Source organism: Sitophilus oryzae, unplaced genomic scaffold, assembly GCF_002938485.1.
Source record: "Sitophilus oryzae breed Bouriz unplaced genomic scaffold, Soryzae_2.0 scaffold_1521_pilon_pilon, whole genome shotgun sequence".
Taxonomy (NCBI): Eukaryota; Metazoa; Arthropoda; class Insecta; order Coleoptera; family Curculionidae; genus Sitophilus; species Sitophilus oryzae.
Genome location: NW_022146194.1, coordinates 2,528,353 through 2,546,945, shown reverse-complemented (window position 1 = coordinate 2,546,945; position 18,593 = coordinate 2,528,353). Strand labels below are relative to the sequence as shown.

The following is an 18,593-nucleotide window of genomic DNA, read 5'->3' as shown; positions in this document are numbered from 1 at the left end:
CACGCTATTGGACGCGAAGTACTGTATCTAAATGATTAGCTTTTTAATAAAATTATTAATTAAAAAATAGTATGTATTAAGAACAAGCTTCTATTTAAATGCTTTAAAAAGAAGAAAATACAAAACATTACACAATTTATAGCTGAATGCTCCCTGGTATGATCTAAAAGTTTGAAGCGAGATTTATGTGTGGAGACAAACAAGAATACAATATGTAACTGGATATTGACTTAAGTTATTCTAAGAAAAAGCTAATATTTTATAAAATATAGTTACCTATCACACAATATTAAATACAGCGCATGATCGAAAAAAACGGTGTCCAGTTGGCTTAGAAATGAACATCGATGACATTACCCATATAATTTCACACATAAAATGACAGCGATCTTCATTTCATAGCCATCGCTGACTCCGTTTTTTTTTCGATCATACGGTATAATTGGATTTATCTATTAAGGTAGATTCTTACTATAGGTACCTTCCATATCATCCTTCCATCCCTTCCGTTTCCCTTCCGTTTACATAAAATATTATATAATGTAAATGAATAGTACAATGCACACTATCCGTTCCTTTTCCCTTCCGTTCCATATCCTTTCCCTCCATACATTTTTTTGGTAGAGGGACTGAAGCGTATCGGAAACAGCGTTGTCAAATTCTTACATTTGTACCAGCTCTGTTAAAATTTTGCTGATATTTATTTATTTTTTCAACTATTAATTAAATCTATTACCTTTTTCAAAAAATAGAAATTTTTAAAATAAAATTTTCGTAATGATATAAGTTGTGCAATAAAAAGTATGAAACTGATACGGAACGGAAGCTTACATATAGCGTCAATACAATAAAAAATACCAATAAAAAATACGGAACAGATATGGAATGGAAAGGGAAGGTATAGTGAGAATCGACCTTTATGGCTCCATCTTCAGACCGTATCTTTAGGGTTCTAGAATCTTGATAATAATATATTCCAATTCATTCATCGTTTTAGAACTCATGTAGCACTTTAAATATGTCCTCTATATCACTAAAACATAATTAAAAAAAATAATAAGAATGGAATATTGGACAGAATAATAATTAATCAGTCGAAAAGCGAAAACACATATAAAGATTAGTATTATTATTTATGTTGTTATTGTCATACATTGATCCTATAGTAATCCTATATCATTATTATTACACAGGGTGAGTCTTAAATAAGTGCAAATATTTTTAGAGATAGTATATTTCGACATCTCTGAAACACGATTATGAAGTTTTTTTCGCGAAATTTTTTTTTGAAAATTTGGAATTTTTTGATTTTTTTTTAACCATGGTAAATCGAAAATTACGAAATTATACCGTGGGAAAATTTACGGCGAATGGGCAGTTCTAAAAAGTTTTCTAAAATGTACAGGGTGGGTCAAATTCGACGCTTTTAAATGGAAACAACCTTTTCTATAGGAGATAGACAAAAACTAATATCGGTGTCTGGAGCTCAATTTTTGTCAAAAATATGATGATGGTGAAAACCGCATATCGATATCTGTTACCGTTTCGGAGTTACGGGGTGTTTTTCAAAAATATGCATTTTTAACAAATCGCTGTAACTTTTTTGCTATGGGAAATTTTGTATTTTTATGAAAACATTTCCAAAGCACCTTTTACGCAGAATTTAATGGTTTAAGTATAATTTTTTTTAAATTAATAATTTAAGAATTATCAACAGAAAATTTGATTTTTTATATGGGACACCCTTTATATTTTTAATTTATTGAAAAGAATTTAAAATTACCTTTCCAAAAATATAACACACTTGATATTTTGCTCGATTCCTCTTCGAGATATACAAAAATATAAAAATTCTTCCGCTTTAAATAAGTAGGCTTTGAACGGCACCCGCTGTAATGCAAAAAAATTCTAGCTGTGAGCATCAATTAAAATGAAAATAATATTTGCTATGAGCAGGGCCTATTCTACCATAAGGCCCATAAGGCCTGGGCCTTGGGCCCGGTGGTCTAGAAAAAAAAGGTTGAAAAATATTCATAATTTTTGAATTTTATTGGAAAAGAGGGCCCGAATCTTTGCTTGGGCCTTAAGGCCCGACCAGATGAAAAATAGGCCCTGGCTATGAGAGATGCAGAATTTTATAACAATCTAAAATATATTAAACCAAAATCAACACATTTAAACTATATCTAATAACAATAAAAATAAATAGCAAACCAAGACATGAGATTTTGCTACAGGTGTTCAACATATCGACCGTCTTCTATTATGGACAGACGGGGCAGTTTTTGAACATTTCTCGCGGAATTAATTAACTCAGTGGAGGTGAAAGATACCCTCTCATAACTGCTAAGTATTTCTAATTCTTGTCTAGATTATACGCAAGAATAAGGAACCTTTATTTTTCCGCAAATATATCCATAGGACATAGGATTAGGTCCATGGGCACTAAGTCAGGCGGCCTCCACGGCCAACGGCTGGGATCTTGGTTAGCTATTCAATCATTCTTGAAATTGGCTCCAAAAATTTGCTGATAACTTCAGCGTTCAGAGGCGGTGCGTCGTCTTGCTGGAAAAATATGTTTTCGAGTTCCATTAAGGGCATATCATCAATAAGGGGTCCAAAGCCTACTAGTTAAAAGTGGCGAACTTTTAAAAACTCTGTATTTCGAAGGGGATTATAACAAAATATCAAGTGTGCTATATTTTTGGAAAGGTAATTTTAAATTCTTTTCAGTTAATTAAAAATACAGAGGGTGTCCCAAATAAAAAATCAATTTTTCTGTTGATAACTCTCAAATTATTAATTTTAAAAAAAATTATATTTAAACCATTAAATTCTACGTAAAAAGTGCTTTGGAAATGTTTTCATAAAAATACAAAATTTTCCATAGCTAAAAAGTTACAGCGATTTGTTAAAAATGCACATTTTTGAAAAACACCCCGTAACTCCGAAACGGTAACAGATATTGATGTGCGGTTTTCACCATCATGTTTTTGATAAAAATTGAGCTCCAGACATCGATATTAGTTTTCGTCTATCTCCTATAGAAAAGGGTGTTTCCATTTAAAAGCGTCGAATTTGACCCACCCTGTACAGTAAAATTTAAAAGAAAATGCAAAATCTTTAACATCTTCTTTTGCGAAAAAAACTCATAGACGTATTCCAGGGGTCGAAAAATACCATTACTTAATAATATTAAGACTCACCCTGTATAAATTGTGTATCTTAGAATAAATATATTCCTGATATTTATTACGTAGTAAAAATACTAGTGTGTCCAAATATGTCGTGTATAAAAATATAATTTACCCATCCCTGACTCCTGACATTTTTACACACAAGAACTATAAAGAGATTCAATTTTTCGAATATAAAATACATGAAATAAAAACAAGACCGACCTGCATTATGTTTTGACTGAAAGTCGTCAAACGTTCTGAATTACAAGCACGCGTGACACTTCTGTGCGGGGATGTTTACCAACAAACATTCTATTTCAGACAGAGTATTATGGAGGCTTTGTCACTTGGATTAAAAACCACAATGATGTCGTCAGAGGCTCATGAATAATTTCTTTTCTGGTTAAAAGGTTTGGATTTTGTGGCAAAGCATGTTTTTCTTTCCTTTTTGTGGGAAGAGATTGAGGTCGTGAAGCTTTGAATGAAGTGTAAACATCTATTAACCTTCCTTTTTTGGATGGTAATAAAAGACATGAAGAAGACAGAGGATGGTATGAATCTTGAAATTAAAAATAAATAACCAATAGTTTTTTATAAATATTTTCCAACTCCACCGACGACCGATTTGTTTTGTAAATTTTAAAACATTTTTCGATAAAGAATCTAGTGGGGTGCTGTCAAACAGTTTTATTTCTTAATAATATCGCTACATTTTCTTCTGAACGATAACCTCTTAAAAATTATTTACCAAGACAATTTTTAATTCTGTATTTTAATTCATGAAAGTACAAAATAATATCGTTAAAAAAATAAAAATGTTTTTTGTCCTGACATGTAATGCTTTACATTTTATTTTTTAATTACAAATCGGTAATTTTTATCAAAAAACACAAGAGATAAAAAAGTTTCTAAACAAACTAAGCTATCCAAATTAATTTTTTTGCATGTGTTTGATAAGATTTTTCTTTAAATTTCGTTAACAAGTATGATAGGGGTAGTTTATTTCAACCCCTTCCACACATTTTAAAAAAGTGAGAAAATTACCAGAAAGTGTGTTTTCATAACAGTAATGCTTCCATAAAATTTCATTAGTCTATCTCTTTTCGTTTTCAAGATAAAAAATGAAAACATTATTTTTCCGCCATTTTTGTACCGCGATATCTCCCTAATGGTTGACTTTTGACCCAACGTTTATGAAGCAAACTACCCTTTATTTTGAACAAGGAATCACCACCTGAAGTTTTTCGCATTTGTTTTAAAACACCCTGTATAAAAAAACAAAAAATCTTTATACACTTTTATTCGCTACATCTATAAATATATCACAATCATAGTATACACTAACTCTATCAATAATAATTTAAGTATAAATTATGAACCACAACCACCTTTATTTTTCCTTTTATCTCTCTTTGCACTATCACTACTACTACAGCATGCCGTAGCATTGAAAGGTATGTTATCCAGCTTCAGTGTATCCTGTGTGATTTCAGCTTGGTATAAATTTGGAGCTACCTCCTTTGCTTGTATTACACAGGTCCTCAATTCAAGCTCAACTGCTTTACATTGATTTAATAATTCTTTTATTGCTTCCTCGTCTTGAATGTGTTTGTATTTATCAAATTCCTCATTGATTTTCTTCCTGCCTTCGCTGAGTGCCCTGTCATCTCCTTTAAATACGTTCTGTCGGGTCTTGTGGATTGTCTTGAAACATCTAAGTACTTCTTTTCTTAAATTGTTGGACATTATTTAATAATTCTTATAAATAAAATTCTGGAACTTTTAAAAATAAACTTATAACCTAACTTTTTCCGGACATTGTCAAAAAGTCAAAGCTATGTTGCCAGATAATCGGGTCAATTTTGTATTATAATTTTTAATTAAGATGTGCAATGATTTACTTGAAATATATCATAATTTGGTTTAGTTGTGTATTGTTTACACTTTACATGCTCAATTTTTAATAGCCCTAGTTAAATAACGTTATAATAAATTTGAAATTATTTATTTCAAACAAAACTAGACAACGTTGTAAAGAAAACTTGTGGTGCCATCTTAAATTGACTCTGCAAAGTTAAATAAAATACTGGAAAGAATTCTTACTCTAAGTAGTCAGTTTCCTAATTTACAGATGTCGCCAGCAATAATGTAAAAATTAGTTATCGGCAACTAGATATACAATATAAAATTTAAAATTTGAATTTGAAAATCTCTAATTTCAAAATGATTTTATGAACTTCGTAAATTTTGTATATTATACAAGGGATTTTGAAGATTATGGTCATAAAAGAACTTTTTTTTACATTATTTTTAATATATGAATATTAATAATACTTACCTCTAGGGAGTAAATAAAAAATATATGTAGGTACCTATATTACAAGTTTATTAAATATTGAAAATACAGTATTTTTCAATCGTTACGTACTTAAACCTTATAGATACGGTAACTAAAATAAAAATAATGTTATATATCCTAAAACGGCAGTTTCAAAATATTTGTAGGTATTTTTTTAAGACTTTTAAACAAATCATAGGTATCTAGTAATTTTTCAAAAATACGAAATTTAAATAATAGTTATTTAGATTAGTTAAGTCCTCAAAATCACAACTTTTACAGTATGATTGAGATGTTTAATTTTAATACAAACTAAATCAATGTGTAAAATTTTGACAAAAATGTATTAAATTTAAGAAATAATTTTTTTTATTCGCTTAGAGTTATACTCATGGTGGTTTGTCTTTTTTGAATGGGATATACTTTAGTAATACTATTAGTTTGACTTGACTGCGTCATGTATGCCCCAGCAAATTTCTGATTGACTCGACTCATTTTTGATTTGATCCTGTTTAGTGTTTTCTTCTTACAGATAAATATAATAAAAATGTATATACCTAAAAATATAGAAATATTTATAGATCTTGTAGTCTTGTAGTTTGTAGTACTATAATAAGGTATTATACCTTGTAGGCAAGTTATATTATCGAATATTACTTCAAGTTGTTTCGTAAAAGTGCTGTATTTTTTCATGTTGCTGAAAAATGCAGTCGTTACCTCGAAGATCCAAAAGAATCCCATTATGATTGCTAGTTTGATGATCAAAATTAATCTAAAATACAAATTCAAGTATTTAAGTAGTTTTAGAAAATATACCGTGAAATCCCGGAATAAGAACCTATATACGTAATTACTGGATTCCGGGATTGACTATCAGGAGAAAATTAATGTAAAAAATAATAATAATGCAGCTACATATATCAAATAGAAAAAGAGAAAAGAGCTAAAAGATAAAATAGACAAAACAAAGTAACATTAATATTTAGTAAGTAAAAAAATACAATATTCTTATTACAAAAAGACTTAAATATAGCAACCGCGGAAATATAATACCACAATAATATATATTTTTTTTTGTTCTCCTTAACTCCTTAGGATAAGTAAAATATGAGCTTCCAAAGACTAAATAAAGTGTATAAAGTCGAAATGGGCATTTAATTTTTTTGAGACTTTCGGGATTCCGGGATTTATAAACATACAGAGGGATCCCGGTTTGGAAACCCTACTCTTGCTCTCTGATTTTTATTGTTACCTTTCTTTGTTGACTGAGAATTTTTGACTTTCGGTACTCTTTGACGAATGGTTCATTTTGTTTATTTCATTCTTCACTCTGACGCAATAAACAATTGTTTTTACGAACAACACTGTATTTATAACTTGGAAGACAAGTTGAGGCACCAATAAGAATAATATTCGAGCATAGTTTCCTAAAATATAAACATAAAAATGTACAGGTGTAATTAGACTTCAATATACAGGGTGGTCCGAACTGTATTCCGGAAATATACTCTGCAGATAAAAATAAGTAAAAAAGTTCGTATAAATGTATGTCCTAAAATGCTTAGTTTTGGAGATACAGGGTGTAGAAGTTTCATTTTTATTTCGATTTTTTCCAAATAATTTCTGAAATGATGTCAATATTTGGATGAAAATTGGTGTCTGGGAGTTTTTGGACATGAGAAATTTGATTTTGATGTCAATATAACTCCAATTTATAGGAGGCGCCATCTACATATGTTTTAACTGTTTTGAAGAGTAACAACTTTTCTCGTCCGGACCTGTATAAAACTACTGGATGCAAAAATAAAATACACATTTCCGTAATTTTTTACGTAAAAAATGTCTCATGATCAAAATTGCTACGAGCAACCGTTCTCAAGATATTTAGAATGGAAATAGTCCATACATGTCATTATTGACCAAAAATAAACATGTTGAGTTGATATTTTAGTTCAGTAATATTATGGCTCAAATTGCGATATATCCGACAAAATTCATAAAGTTTTCAAAATTGGTGGAAATAATCATCATATATGTATTCATAAACGGAAAAGTTCCCACCTCTAAATAGCGTGCGTCAACCCCCAAGACATCGTTTCTACCCCCATTTTGAGTTTTTTAGATAATCTTGGCAACGGTGCAATTCTCGACAAAAATATCTATATAGAGAATTGTTCTTCATAAAATTCTCTATCAAAAAGATAACACTTTTTTTAGAAAGTTAATAATAAAGTGGCAAATAGGGCGCAAAGCGCGCTTTCTCCCTCTAACAAAGATGTCAAATTTTTAAAAGAAAAACAGGGTAATACTTGCAAAAGGATTTACAGTTCTCAAGATTTACAATCCGCAACTTTTCTAATAAATTGCAAAAATGCTATATTATTTGTACACGCCATTAGCGGTTGTGATAAAACCTCGGCTTTTTTTTCCAAAGGAAAGTTTAATGTAATCAATGTATTCGCTAAAAGAAATGATTTACAACATATTGTACAAACTTTCAATAATGAGAAATCTACTCATGAAGAAATTGCAAACGCATGAGAGCAATTTATTTTAGCTTTATACAACTGTACCTCAGCAGAAAGCAGTCTAGAAAGTCTAGATGAATACCGATTTATGTACTTTAACAAACTTGTTGGTAAAGCCAACAACATTGTCATGTTGTCAAAAGTACCACTAACTTCCGCTACCAGCTCGGCAACACTCGTATCGGGTTTTTCACCAAATTCAAACATGGAGAGGGGTTATGCTCGAACCTACCAATTGGGGGTGGAAAAAAGTTGGCGGTATATTAACCCCAACAATGACAAACAAAGGGCCAGCCCCCGCATCTGTTTTAACGCTTATTTCATGTTCATGCAAATTAGGGTGCGAATGCAGATGTAGCTGCAGAAGAGCAGGCTTGCGTTGCTCACATGGCAATGTGTTATCATTGCCATGGACAGTCATGCTAAATTTCTAAACCTGTGGAAGATGACGAAGATTACGAGTTAACATTTGATAATTAGTGAATTGGGCCTACAGGAGATACCACTTTAAAAAAACGCATCAAATACTTTACCTCTAGGGTGATGTGGAAAGAAGTACAAATCACCCTTTTTATAGGGGTAGAGGAGTGGGAAAGAAGAACGTATATTAAAGTTCATTAAAGATTAAAAAATTAAATTAAAGTATAATTTAGTGGTTACTGCTTTTTGTTAGCGTTAAACATTAAACTTTAAATTAGATTGAACTGCAGATAGTGCTAGTCATAACCATCCCTTCTATTTGCGCCCTATTTGCCACTTTATTATTAACTTTAGAAAAAAAGTGTATGTATGAAGAACAATTTTCTATATAGGTATTTTTGTCGAGAATTGCACCGTTGCCGAGATTATCTAAAAAAACTCAAAATGGGGGTAGAAACGATGTCCTGGGGGATGACGCACACTATTTAGGGGTGGGAACTTTTCGGTTTAGTAATCCTCATGCTATCTCCAACCTACCAATTTTCAAAACTTTCTGAATTTTGTCGGATTTAAATCGTAATATTACTGGATTATTTATTTGACTGAAATGATTTTTTGACAATTTTTTATTTTTTTAAGTTAATCATAAATTTTTCTTCGCAAAAATGATGACAAAACAGTTTCTGTTAAACATTTGGCCTAAAACATTTCAAATTTATGATTTCAGTCTAATAACTATTTAGTCAACATGCTATTTAATATATGTGAATGACGAGAGGCATTGATAAATTATTCGTAGCGAGTTTTATCAAGAGATTTTTTTTTACGTAAAAAATGTAGTAAATGTATAATTTTTTACTCAGTAGTTTTATACTGGTACGGGCGAAAAGTTATTACTCTTCAAAGCAGTTAAAAATATGTAGGTGGCGCCCTCTACAAGTAGGAGTCATATTGACATCAAAAGCAAATTTCTCATGTCAAGAATCTTCCAGACAACAATTTTCATCCAAATATTGGAGTTACTTCAGAAATTATTTGGAAAAAATCGAAATAAAAATGAAATTTCTACACCCTGTATCTCCGAAACTAAGCATTTTAAAACATTCATTTATACAACATTTTTTACTTATTTTTATATGCAGAATATTCTGCCGAAGTTTCCGGAATACAGTTTGGACCATTCTGTATATAAATGTATGATAAGTAAATAGACTTACTATCCTCGATAATACAATAATATACTCCTATATAAGGATGTATAACATTAGGCAGTATCTCTGTCTGTTCCAACGTTATTATCAGTACCAAATGACATAAAGGCAACCCCCATCCGTACAGACAATACAACAAATATTTCTTCAAATCTTTTCTGCGTTGGTCGCTACCTATAGCCCGTTTTGACGTACTAAAAATATATTAAAATAAATAAACACCCTGTCGACATATGTGTTGTTATAATAAAATATGAAAGATTTAAGGCAAATTCATCTTAAATTCACGTAGAGTCGTTGGAATGATATACATTTTACACACGACAATGGTGTAAATATTTTTAAGAATCGATTATTTGTTATTGTTGGAACATATGGACTAATTAATAACAAGATTCCGGATGAAATGATACACGGTACTCAAAATCCATAATATCAGACAATTTCGTAGTATACACGGTGTTTCAAAAAACTTCTCTGGTCGGGAGATACCTCACGTAAAAATAAGATTTATTTTTATATCAACATAAGTCCGATTCTTTGTTTCGTATAGCTACAGAGTAGAGGTGGGAATTCTAGTTCCTTGGGAGGAACTAGTTCCTTAGTTCTAGTTCCTCCAGAGGAATAGTTCCTTGAACTAGGCCTTTAGTTCACAATAGTTCCCGACTAACATTGACATCCCCGTTGTTTGCTAATGGGTTTCGTTGTCAGTCAGAACTATTCACAGTATGATCTGTATAATGTTTATAATGTACGAAATATAACGAGACGTATAATTGTGTATGTTAAAAACATATAGGTAAGTTTTATTGCAGATAAAAAAATTAAAAAAGAAACTCAAATCAGACTTTAAAAAACCAAATCCATTGGAGCAAAACAACTAACCTAACCTAACCTAACTAAAAATCAAAAACAGTATCCACGACAATTTTCTGTGGTAATTACGCCGGCTGTGGCAATAGACAAGGCCGAATCCATCGTCGTCGCCTTGTATTATATCTCGGATCTACCGACTGAATAGATTCCCGTGAACTATTCTTTTAATTACTTCCTCCAGGTCCGGATCCGATAAAATACGGCTGGCTCTCCCCACACCTGCCTAGCATCAATCGCGCTGGCCGATCCGTACGTAGTACGTAAACTAGTCTTTTATTTAGTTCCTCTAGCTCCTTTAGGTCCGGATCCGATAACATACGGCTGGCAGTCCCCACTCCTGCCTAGCATCGGGCTACGCGCGCTGGCCGATTCGTCGCCGTCGCATATTATTATATATCGGTCACAGTCTCGATCCCGGAATAAGTCCTGAGAAATTAGTTCTTTGAGAAACCAGGAACTAGTTCCTTTCATTTCGGGGTCGGAATAGTTCATTGGAACTAATTCGTTCACGAACTTCACACCTCTACTACAGAGTACTGACGGCTTTATTTAGATTTGATATAATTTCTTTTCAACCGCCTGTAGGGATTTGAATGATATTTTGAGAGTGGAAGTTACTTTAGGTACCTACTACATATTTTTATGCTAAAAACATATGTAGAACACATTTTTGCGTTAGCAGCATTTTTTAGACCGTAAGGTATCTTCCCACGAGAGAAGGTACAGGTTTTTGCAAACGCCCAGTATAGTATTGTTATATTTTAATTTTTTTTTCTCCATAAATTAGATGAGCTTATAAAAAAAATATTTTTACTATAAATCACCCATTACATATAATCTAACAATTATTTATTTTAACTTCTGTAAGGATATGTTTCCATTTTTGTTATAAATTAGAAAATTAATCAGAATGCAAGGGATGGTTTTTCAAAGTAAAATGGATTAAAACATTGAGATTTTTAATGAAAATAATATTAAATAATTCAGTAATCAGTCATGAAAAAATTAACATGAACACAAACATGGACACAGGTAAAGAAAAAAGTATAGGTAACTTAAATTTCACATCAAACAACCTAAATCAACTTAACTGAATTTGAGACAAAAGCCCTAAAATATTGAATTAAAAATGCAAATATCTATTAAAACATAAGATAATAAATATTATAGGAACTTCAAAAGGGAAAAAAACAAGAACAATAAGAAATGGCATCATTACTTATTTAGAAGAGTTTTGAAAAAAAAAGAGTTGAAAACAAAAAAATTATTTCTTAATTATTGTTACCGAGGACTGGTTTTGTGATCGCCAAGAACCGGGAATTCCCGGTACTGTCGGTACCAGGATTTCCCAGTTCTGAACCCTATGGGATACCTTCATGCACTTTCATTTTGTACAGTGAGTTTTATCTGTATTATTAAATTTGTCTCATTATTCCAACAGGATATCTAATTCTTTAATTAAATTAAATTAAAAAATTAAATTAATTTAACATTATTTGTTTAGGACTTACCTAAATGTCCACCATATGTCCAGCGACATAATATTGACCCAGGCAAATGCGGACAAATTGAGAAAAATAATTAAATAAGCTGAAATCATATTAAAAATATATAAATTGTTTGGAAACATATATTCAAATTCAAAAAATATTTTTTATATGCAGAGTGTTCGGCGGCCAAATTTGAAGAGGTGATTCCTCATCAAAAAATATGGATAAAAGTAACATAATAAACATGGGTCATTTACAGTACAGGATGTTAAAGAAAACTGAAGAAACTTTTAAAAGATAGATTTTTTGTAATTACCACTTGCTCTTTTTGAACACCCTATATAATGTCATCATAATGTAAAAACCCCAAAAAAATGTTATATACTTTTTTTTTAATTCCTTACCTCTTATTTTGCAGTCTATCTTCAAAGAAGACAAATGCAAATGAGACACAATCAAGGTAGTTATCAGACAGAACATAGTCAAACAATAACTAATCAAAATCTTCCCAAAAGTTGACTTGATCTCATCCAGATAAACGTATATCCCAACAGTGATCACCAAAAAAACACAGGACAAAATTTTAGCCCAAAGAGTAAAAGTGAATTTTTCGGGAACTTCTTTGGAATAGCACATAAAAATGTGGTACCCCGAGGTGGAGCCTTTGGTGGCATGTTCCAGGCAGTAGTTCTTGAATTCACTCCAGTCTTCTTCCAGGAAGCTCTCACTGAAGTTGTAGTAGTAGCGGAATTTGCCATTTTTTGTTATAGTGTATTGGATTGTGTTCTTGCGGAGTAATGAGACTTGGGGGCATTTTGTGCCATAAATTAGTTCATACTCGTCTGAAATTTAAAGGAAATGTAAACAACTACACTCGGCAATTCTATTTAGATATACATAGTATCGTATGACCGAACAAAACCGGCGTCAGCGATGACTATGAAAAGACGATCGATGATATTTCCCATATAATTTTACATATAAAATGACAGCAATCTTCATGTCATAGCCATCGCTGACGGCGTTTTTATTCGATCATACGGTATTATTAATGTAATTTATTATCCTTTTTAGTGATGTAAAAAATGTGTAAAATTATTTGTCTTGTATAAAAATAACTATTTTTCAAGAACTTCAAGTTTTATTAAGTATGTCACATGCATATTTTTAATATTTTTAATAGTTGTGTCATTCAAAAGAGAATAGTTAATTGATGATATAACTTATAGATCTTAGATTAAGATCTATTTATTTTCGGTCACCCTATATAGATATATTAAATATTATTCAGTCATTAATCTAAGTATTTTAAAATTGCTAAAAAAATAAATATCACAGCGCTATAGAAATATTATTTATTAGTCTTTCGCTCTTATTTACATTTTTTATAAATTTTGTTAACGTTATACATACTTTACCAGAGTATATAACTGAAATTCATTAGTGTCTAATATTATATAGAATATTATAAGTTAATTTTTGAAAGTTAAAACTGATTTATTGAAGTTTAGATAATTCTTAAAATTAACCAGTAAGATTAACTTAACATATTATCTACTATATTAGAAAATAAAAATTAATTTTAAATTTACAAAAAAAAAATATATAAAAGAGAAAATAAAAGAAATTATATACAGGGTGTCCCAGGCTGAGCGTGCATTAGAAGTTTCTATAGAACTACAATATCTAGATCGGAGAATTTTGGCACATTATTATTTCACAATGAGATCTATCAATAAAAAATATTTTCAATATGGCGGCACTTAATAATAATAAAACTAAATCTTAAATAACTTAAAAACGATTTATTTTAGGTATAGGAACATGTATAATCAAAAAGTAACGAATTAAAAAACATTTTCACTAGTACAATAAAAAAGTAGGTTTCCATTTGAAAAAATTGTCTACATAATATATAAAATGCTGTTTATCTGTGTCGTCTCTACTGAAGTAACGAATTGCTCTAAAAGTTGCATTTTTTACTAAAAGATAGCTAATTGGCTCTTCTAAAAACTGTCGTCGCCGGATTTTTTGTTTTTCATTTAATTAAAAAAAAATAAAAAGTTGTTTTCCTGATGTCGTGGCGGATGCGCCAGGCTTCAACTAGTTTATGATAATTTTTTAATCTCTCAATTCTATGACTGCTACGGCCAATATTAGAATTTAAAGAATTAATTTTTTTAAATAGATAGTAACACATGTCTTCCCTTTATTTATGTCACTGTGGGTGTGCTAATTACTAAATTTGACTTTTGTTTCTTTCAAAAACTTTAAATATTTTTTTCTCAAAAACGGTTAATGTTAGGTATAGAGTTTTTAATATAAAAATTCATAAAATTCTATAGAGAATATAAATATGTCTAAAAAATTGGTACCTATTTAAAATAAGAAAGTTGTTGTCAACTTCAAGTATTTCCGGAAGTTGTCGCCATACTGAAAATTATTTTAATCGATAAATCTCATTGTGAACCTTAGTTGTGAACTATGTGCAAAAAATCTCCGATATAGATATTGTAGTTCTCCAAAATCTCCTAATGCACGCTTAGCCTGGGACATCCTGTATAAAAGACACGAAAATAGGACACACTGTACAGGGTGGGTCAAATTCGACGCTTTTAAATGGAAACACCCTTTTCTATAGGAGATAGACAAAAACTAATATCGGTGTCTGGAGCTCAATTTTTGTCAAAAACATGATGGTGAAAACCGCATATCGATATAATCTGTTACCGTTTCGGAGTTACGGGGTGTTTTTCAAAAATATGCATTTTTAACAAATCGCTGTGACTTTTTTACTATGGAAAATTTTGTATTTTTATGAAAACATTTCCAAAGCACCTTTTTACGTAAAATTTAATGGTTTAAGTATAATTTTTTTAAAATTAATAATTTAAGAATTATCAACAGAAAATTTGATTTTTTATATGGGACACTCTGTATATTTTTAATTTATTGAAAATAATTTAAAATTACCTTTCCAAAAATATAACACACTTGATATTTTGCTCGATTCCTCTTTGAGATACAGAGTATATAAAAATTCACCCGCTTTAAATAAGTAGGCTTTGAACGGCACAGGCTGTAATGCAAAAATATTCTAGCTGTGAGCATCAGTTAAAACGAAAATAATATTTGCTATAAGAGATGCAGAATTTTATAACGATTTAAAATATATTTAACCAACATCAACACAATTAAATCTAAGTAACGATAAAAATAAATAGCAAACCAAGACATGAGATTTTGCTACAGGTGTTCGACATATCGACCGTCTTCTATTATGGACAGACGGGGCAGTTTTTGAACATTTCTCGCGGAATTAATTAACTCAGTGGGGGTGAAAGATACCCTCTCTTAACTGCTAAGTATTTCTAATTCTTGTCTAGATTATACGGAAGAATAAGGAACCTTTATTCTTCCGCAAATATATCCATAGGATTAGATCCATGGGCACTAAGTCAGGCGGCCTCGACGGTCAACGGCTGGGATCTTGGTTAGCAATTCAATTATTCTTGAAATTGGCTGCAAAAATTTGCTGATAACTTCAACGTTCAGAGGCGGTGCGTCGTCTTGCTGGAAAAATATGTTTTCGAGATCCATTAAGGGCATTATCATCAATAAGGGGTCCAAAGCCTACTAGTTAAAAGTGGCGAACTTTTAAAAATTCTGTATTTCGAAGGGGATTATAACAAAATATCAAGTGCGCTATATTATTGGAAAGGTAATTTTAAATTCTTTTCAGTTAATTAAAAATATAGAGGGTGTCTCAAATAAAAAATAAATTTTTCTGTTGATAACTCTTAAATTGTTAATTTTAAAAAAATTATATTTAAACCATTAAATTCTACGTAAAAAGGTGCTTTGGACATGTTTTCATAGAAATACAAAATGTTATATAGGAAAAAAGTTACAGCGATTTGTTAAAAATGCACATTTTTGAAAAACACCCCGTAACGCCGAAACTGTAACAGATATTGATGTGCGGTTTTCACCATCATGTTTTTGATGAAAATTGAGCTCTAGACACCGATATTAGTTTTTGTCTATCTCCTATAGAAAAGGGTGTTTCCATTTAAAAGCGTCGAATTTGACCCACCCTGTACATCTAAATTCAACCAGTAAGTTATTTAAAAGATCCTTTATATACCTAATTCTAAATTCAAAAGTAAACCTAATTTAAGTTTCTGATTAACTACAAAATATATGTTTTTAATAAAAAAAAAGCTTACCAGTAACATCCTCAATAAAATCAGAATAATACTGCTCCTCCAATTTCAACCCATGCACAAAAGTATCCTTACAAAAACCCCCATTATAAAAACTCTGACCGTCAGGACAACACTTCTTAATACACCTCCTCTCCTCACAAACCTTCAAATCGTCCTCACACCTCCTCACGATATACCCTCCCTGGCTGTTTTTGTCCAGACAAAAATTCTCGTCTCGGACATCTTCAAAGTATTTCTCCACTGCATCCAAATTCTCCAGTTTTGTGTCTAGAATCACCTTACAGTGAGGAAGGCCTATTTTTATCAAACTGTAAGGTAAGTAACCTTCTGTGAGGTTTGTTTCTTTTGTGCATGAGCGATGAAGAGGGTTGTATGTGTGTTGTAAGGGACAGCATTTTTGATATGTTGCTTTTATGGGGTTCTTTGATAGGATCTTTCCTTTGTGGAGGTTATATACAAAAAAACCGTTGGTGTTTGAATCGGTACACTCTCCTTCAGTATTATTGAAAGAATCAGCATAAACTTGATATCTAGCACTAGTTTGGTTTCCACAAATAAACAGATCACCTGTATTTTCAGTAACTTCAGAATTTTCAGTGCAGCATTTTCTAATTTTCTCTGATATTACAAAATTAGTATAAATCATAAATAAACAAAACAAGAGACGCAGCTTCATGGCTAAAGAATCGCGAATTTTTATATGGATGCTTATAGTGTAGAGTCTGTATTATAACTGGCAAAAGTTGTGGAAAAGTGTCTGTGGCTTAGATGAGTTGAAAACAATGTATGTTCTGAAATAAGGTGGGATATTGTTGGAAACCAATTAATGTTATTGGTTGTTCTGTAATTTGAGTTGTAGTCTATTAATTTTTCTTGTGTTTTTACAAGGGTTTTGTTACATATTATTGTTAGAAAAATGAGAGTCAATATAATATGCTTTTCAGGAACTTCCTGTAGGTATTTGTTTCATAAATTTTATACATTTATTTTAATTGTTGACTTTATTATTTTGTAAATAAGTTATTATTAGTTTTTTTTTTATAAAAACAATAGCTTCTGCTTCTAACAACAAGTTTTTAATGTGCAAAATTTTAAATATACAGGGTGGTGCCTCTCATACGAGGTGTAGACTCCAATAAGAGCGGTATATAATTTGTATTAAAATGACATTTTGGCATTAATTTCATTATTTAGGTGATTGAAAACAAATTATAATCTAGAGTTCTATACATTGGCGTAACTAGAGGGTTGCCCGGGGGTGCCAGACCCCCCCCCAGGTACTGCTGGGCAGCCCCCGGAGAAATCCTGAATTATGACTCTTGGCTATGTATTAATTTTTATTTGCTTGTGATGTAGTAAAAATGACGTTTTCTAGTTTTGTTTAGTTAATATTATTTTGTTGTGTTCAAAAAATGTGTTAATTTTTATTTTCTTTAGAAAAATTGTAGGTATTTAAATAATCTACGGAAACACGGTTTGATAACCAAGTCTCTGAAATTTATTGATAGAAAAATTCATGTAAACGTGTTATTCAAAAAATGTGTTTTTCAAAATTATTTTTCATTAAAAAAAAACAAAGCCCTAGTCCCCCTCTGGGCTCAAACCCAGACCTCCCCAGGCCCCTCCCAGGATAGATTGCTAGTTACGCTAATGTATGTACAAGGTGTCCCCAAGTTACGCAAAGTTGTGTTTGTTGTAATGGAACACCCTATACAGGCTGCATCTGAAAAGTGGTTCACCCCTATAACTTTTTTATTTTCTCAGATAAATACATACATCATACATTTAAAAAAAACAATCAACATAAATTTAAAATCATCATTTAGTGAAACAATCAACATAAATTTAAAATCATCATTTAAATCATACATTAAAAAAAACAAGATTTTGAAATGGCACCCTCGGTATATTTCTACTTTATTCGATAGAAAATGATACTCTAAATAGAATGACATATCATATGTCAACTTATGACATTTTCACATCTGGTTTATTTAAAATTGTAAAATGCGGTTCATAAAGACAATTTGACTCGAAATACCAAGTGTGTGGTACCAAATTATTCGTAAAAAAATGCATTTTCCAAATATTCCAATAAACCACCCTTATTTCATTTGCAAAATTGAGATATGTTGTTAGTTTTCCAAGGCTCCTTGATTAAAAATTAGTGTTTTTAACATAGCCACTCTTGAATGAAATTTACAATACGATTTTCTTAAGCGAAAATGTCAAAAGTTGATATATGATATGCCATTTTATTCAGAGTGTCATTTTCTATCGATTACAGTCGAAATATACCGAGGGTGTCATTTAAAAATCAAA

At 30.9% G+C, this 18,593-nt stretch overlaps 2 protein-coding genes across 2 annotated transcripts; both read right to left on the bottom strand.

Annotated features, from left to right (window-relative positions):
- Window positions 1-4,463: 4,463 nt before the first annotated feature.
- On the bottom strand, window positions 4,464-4,990 carry LOC115878651 (complex III assembly factor LYRM7). The gene has a single exon (XM_030895194.1). It carries the CDS (start codon window positions 4,923-4,925, stop codon window positions 4,551-4,553), a length of 375 nt encoding a protein of 124 aa, XP_030751054.1. The 5' UTR covers window positions 4,926-4,990; the 3' UTR covers window positions 4,464-4,550.
- Window positions 4,991-5,596: 606 nt separating this feature from the next.
- On the bottom strand, window positions 5,597-17,018 carry LOC115878755 (G-protein coupled receptor Mth-like). The gene is made up of 7 exons (XM_030895345.1): window positions 16,272-17,018; window positions 12,447-12,884; window positions 12,064-12,142; window positions 9,683-9,870; window positions 6,770-6,944; window positions 6,144-6,289; window positions 5,597-6,074 (listed from the first exon to the last, which is right to left on the bottom strand). The coding sequence occupies exons 1-7, from the start codon at window positions 16,945-16,947 to the stop codon at window positions 5,887-5,889; spliced, it is 1,890 nt and encodes a 629-aa protein (XP_030751205.1). The 5' UTR covers window positions 16,948-17,018; the 3' UTR covers window positions 5,597-5,886.
- Window positions 17,019-18,593: the final 1,575 nt, after the last annotated feature.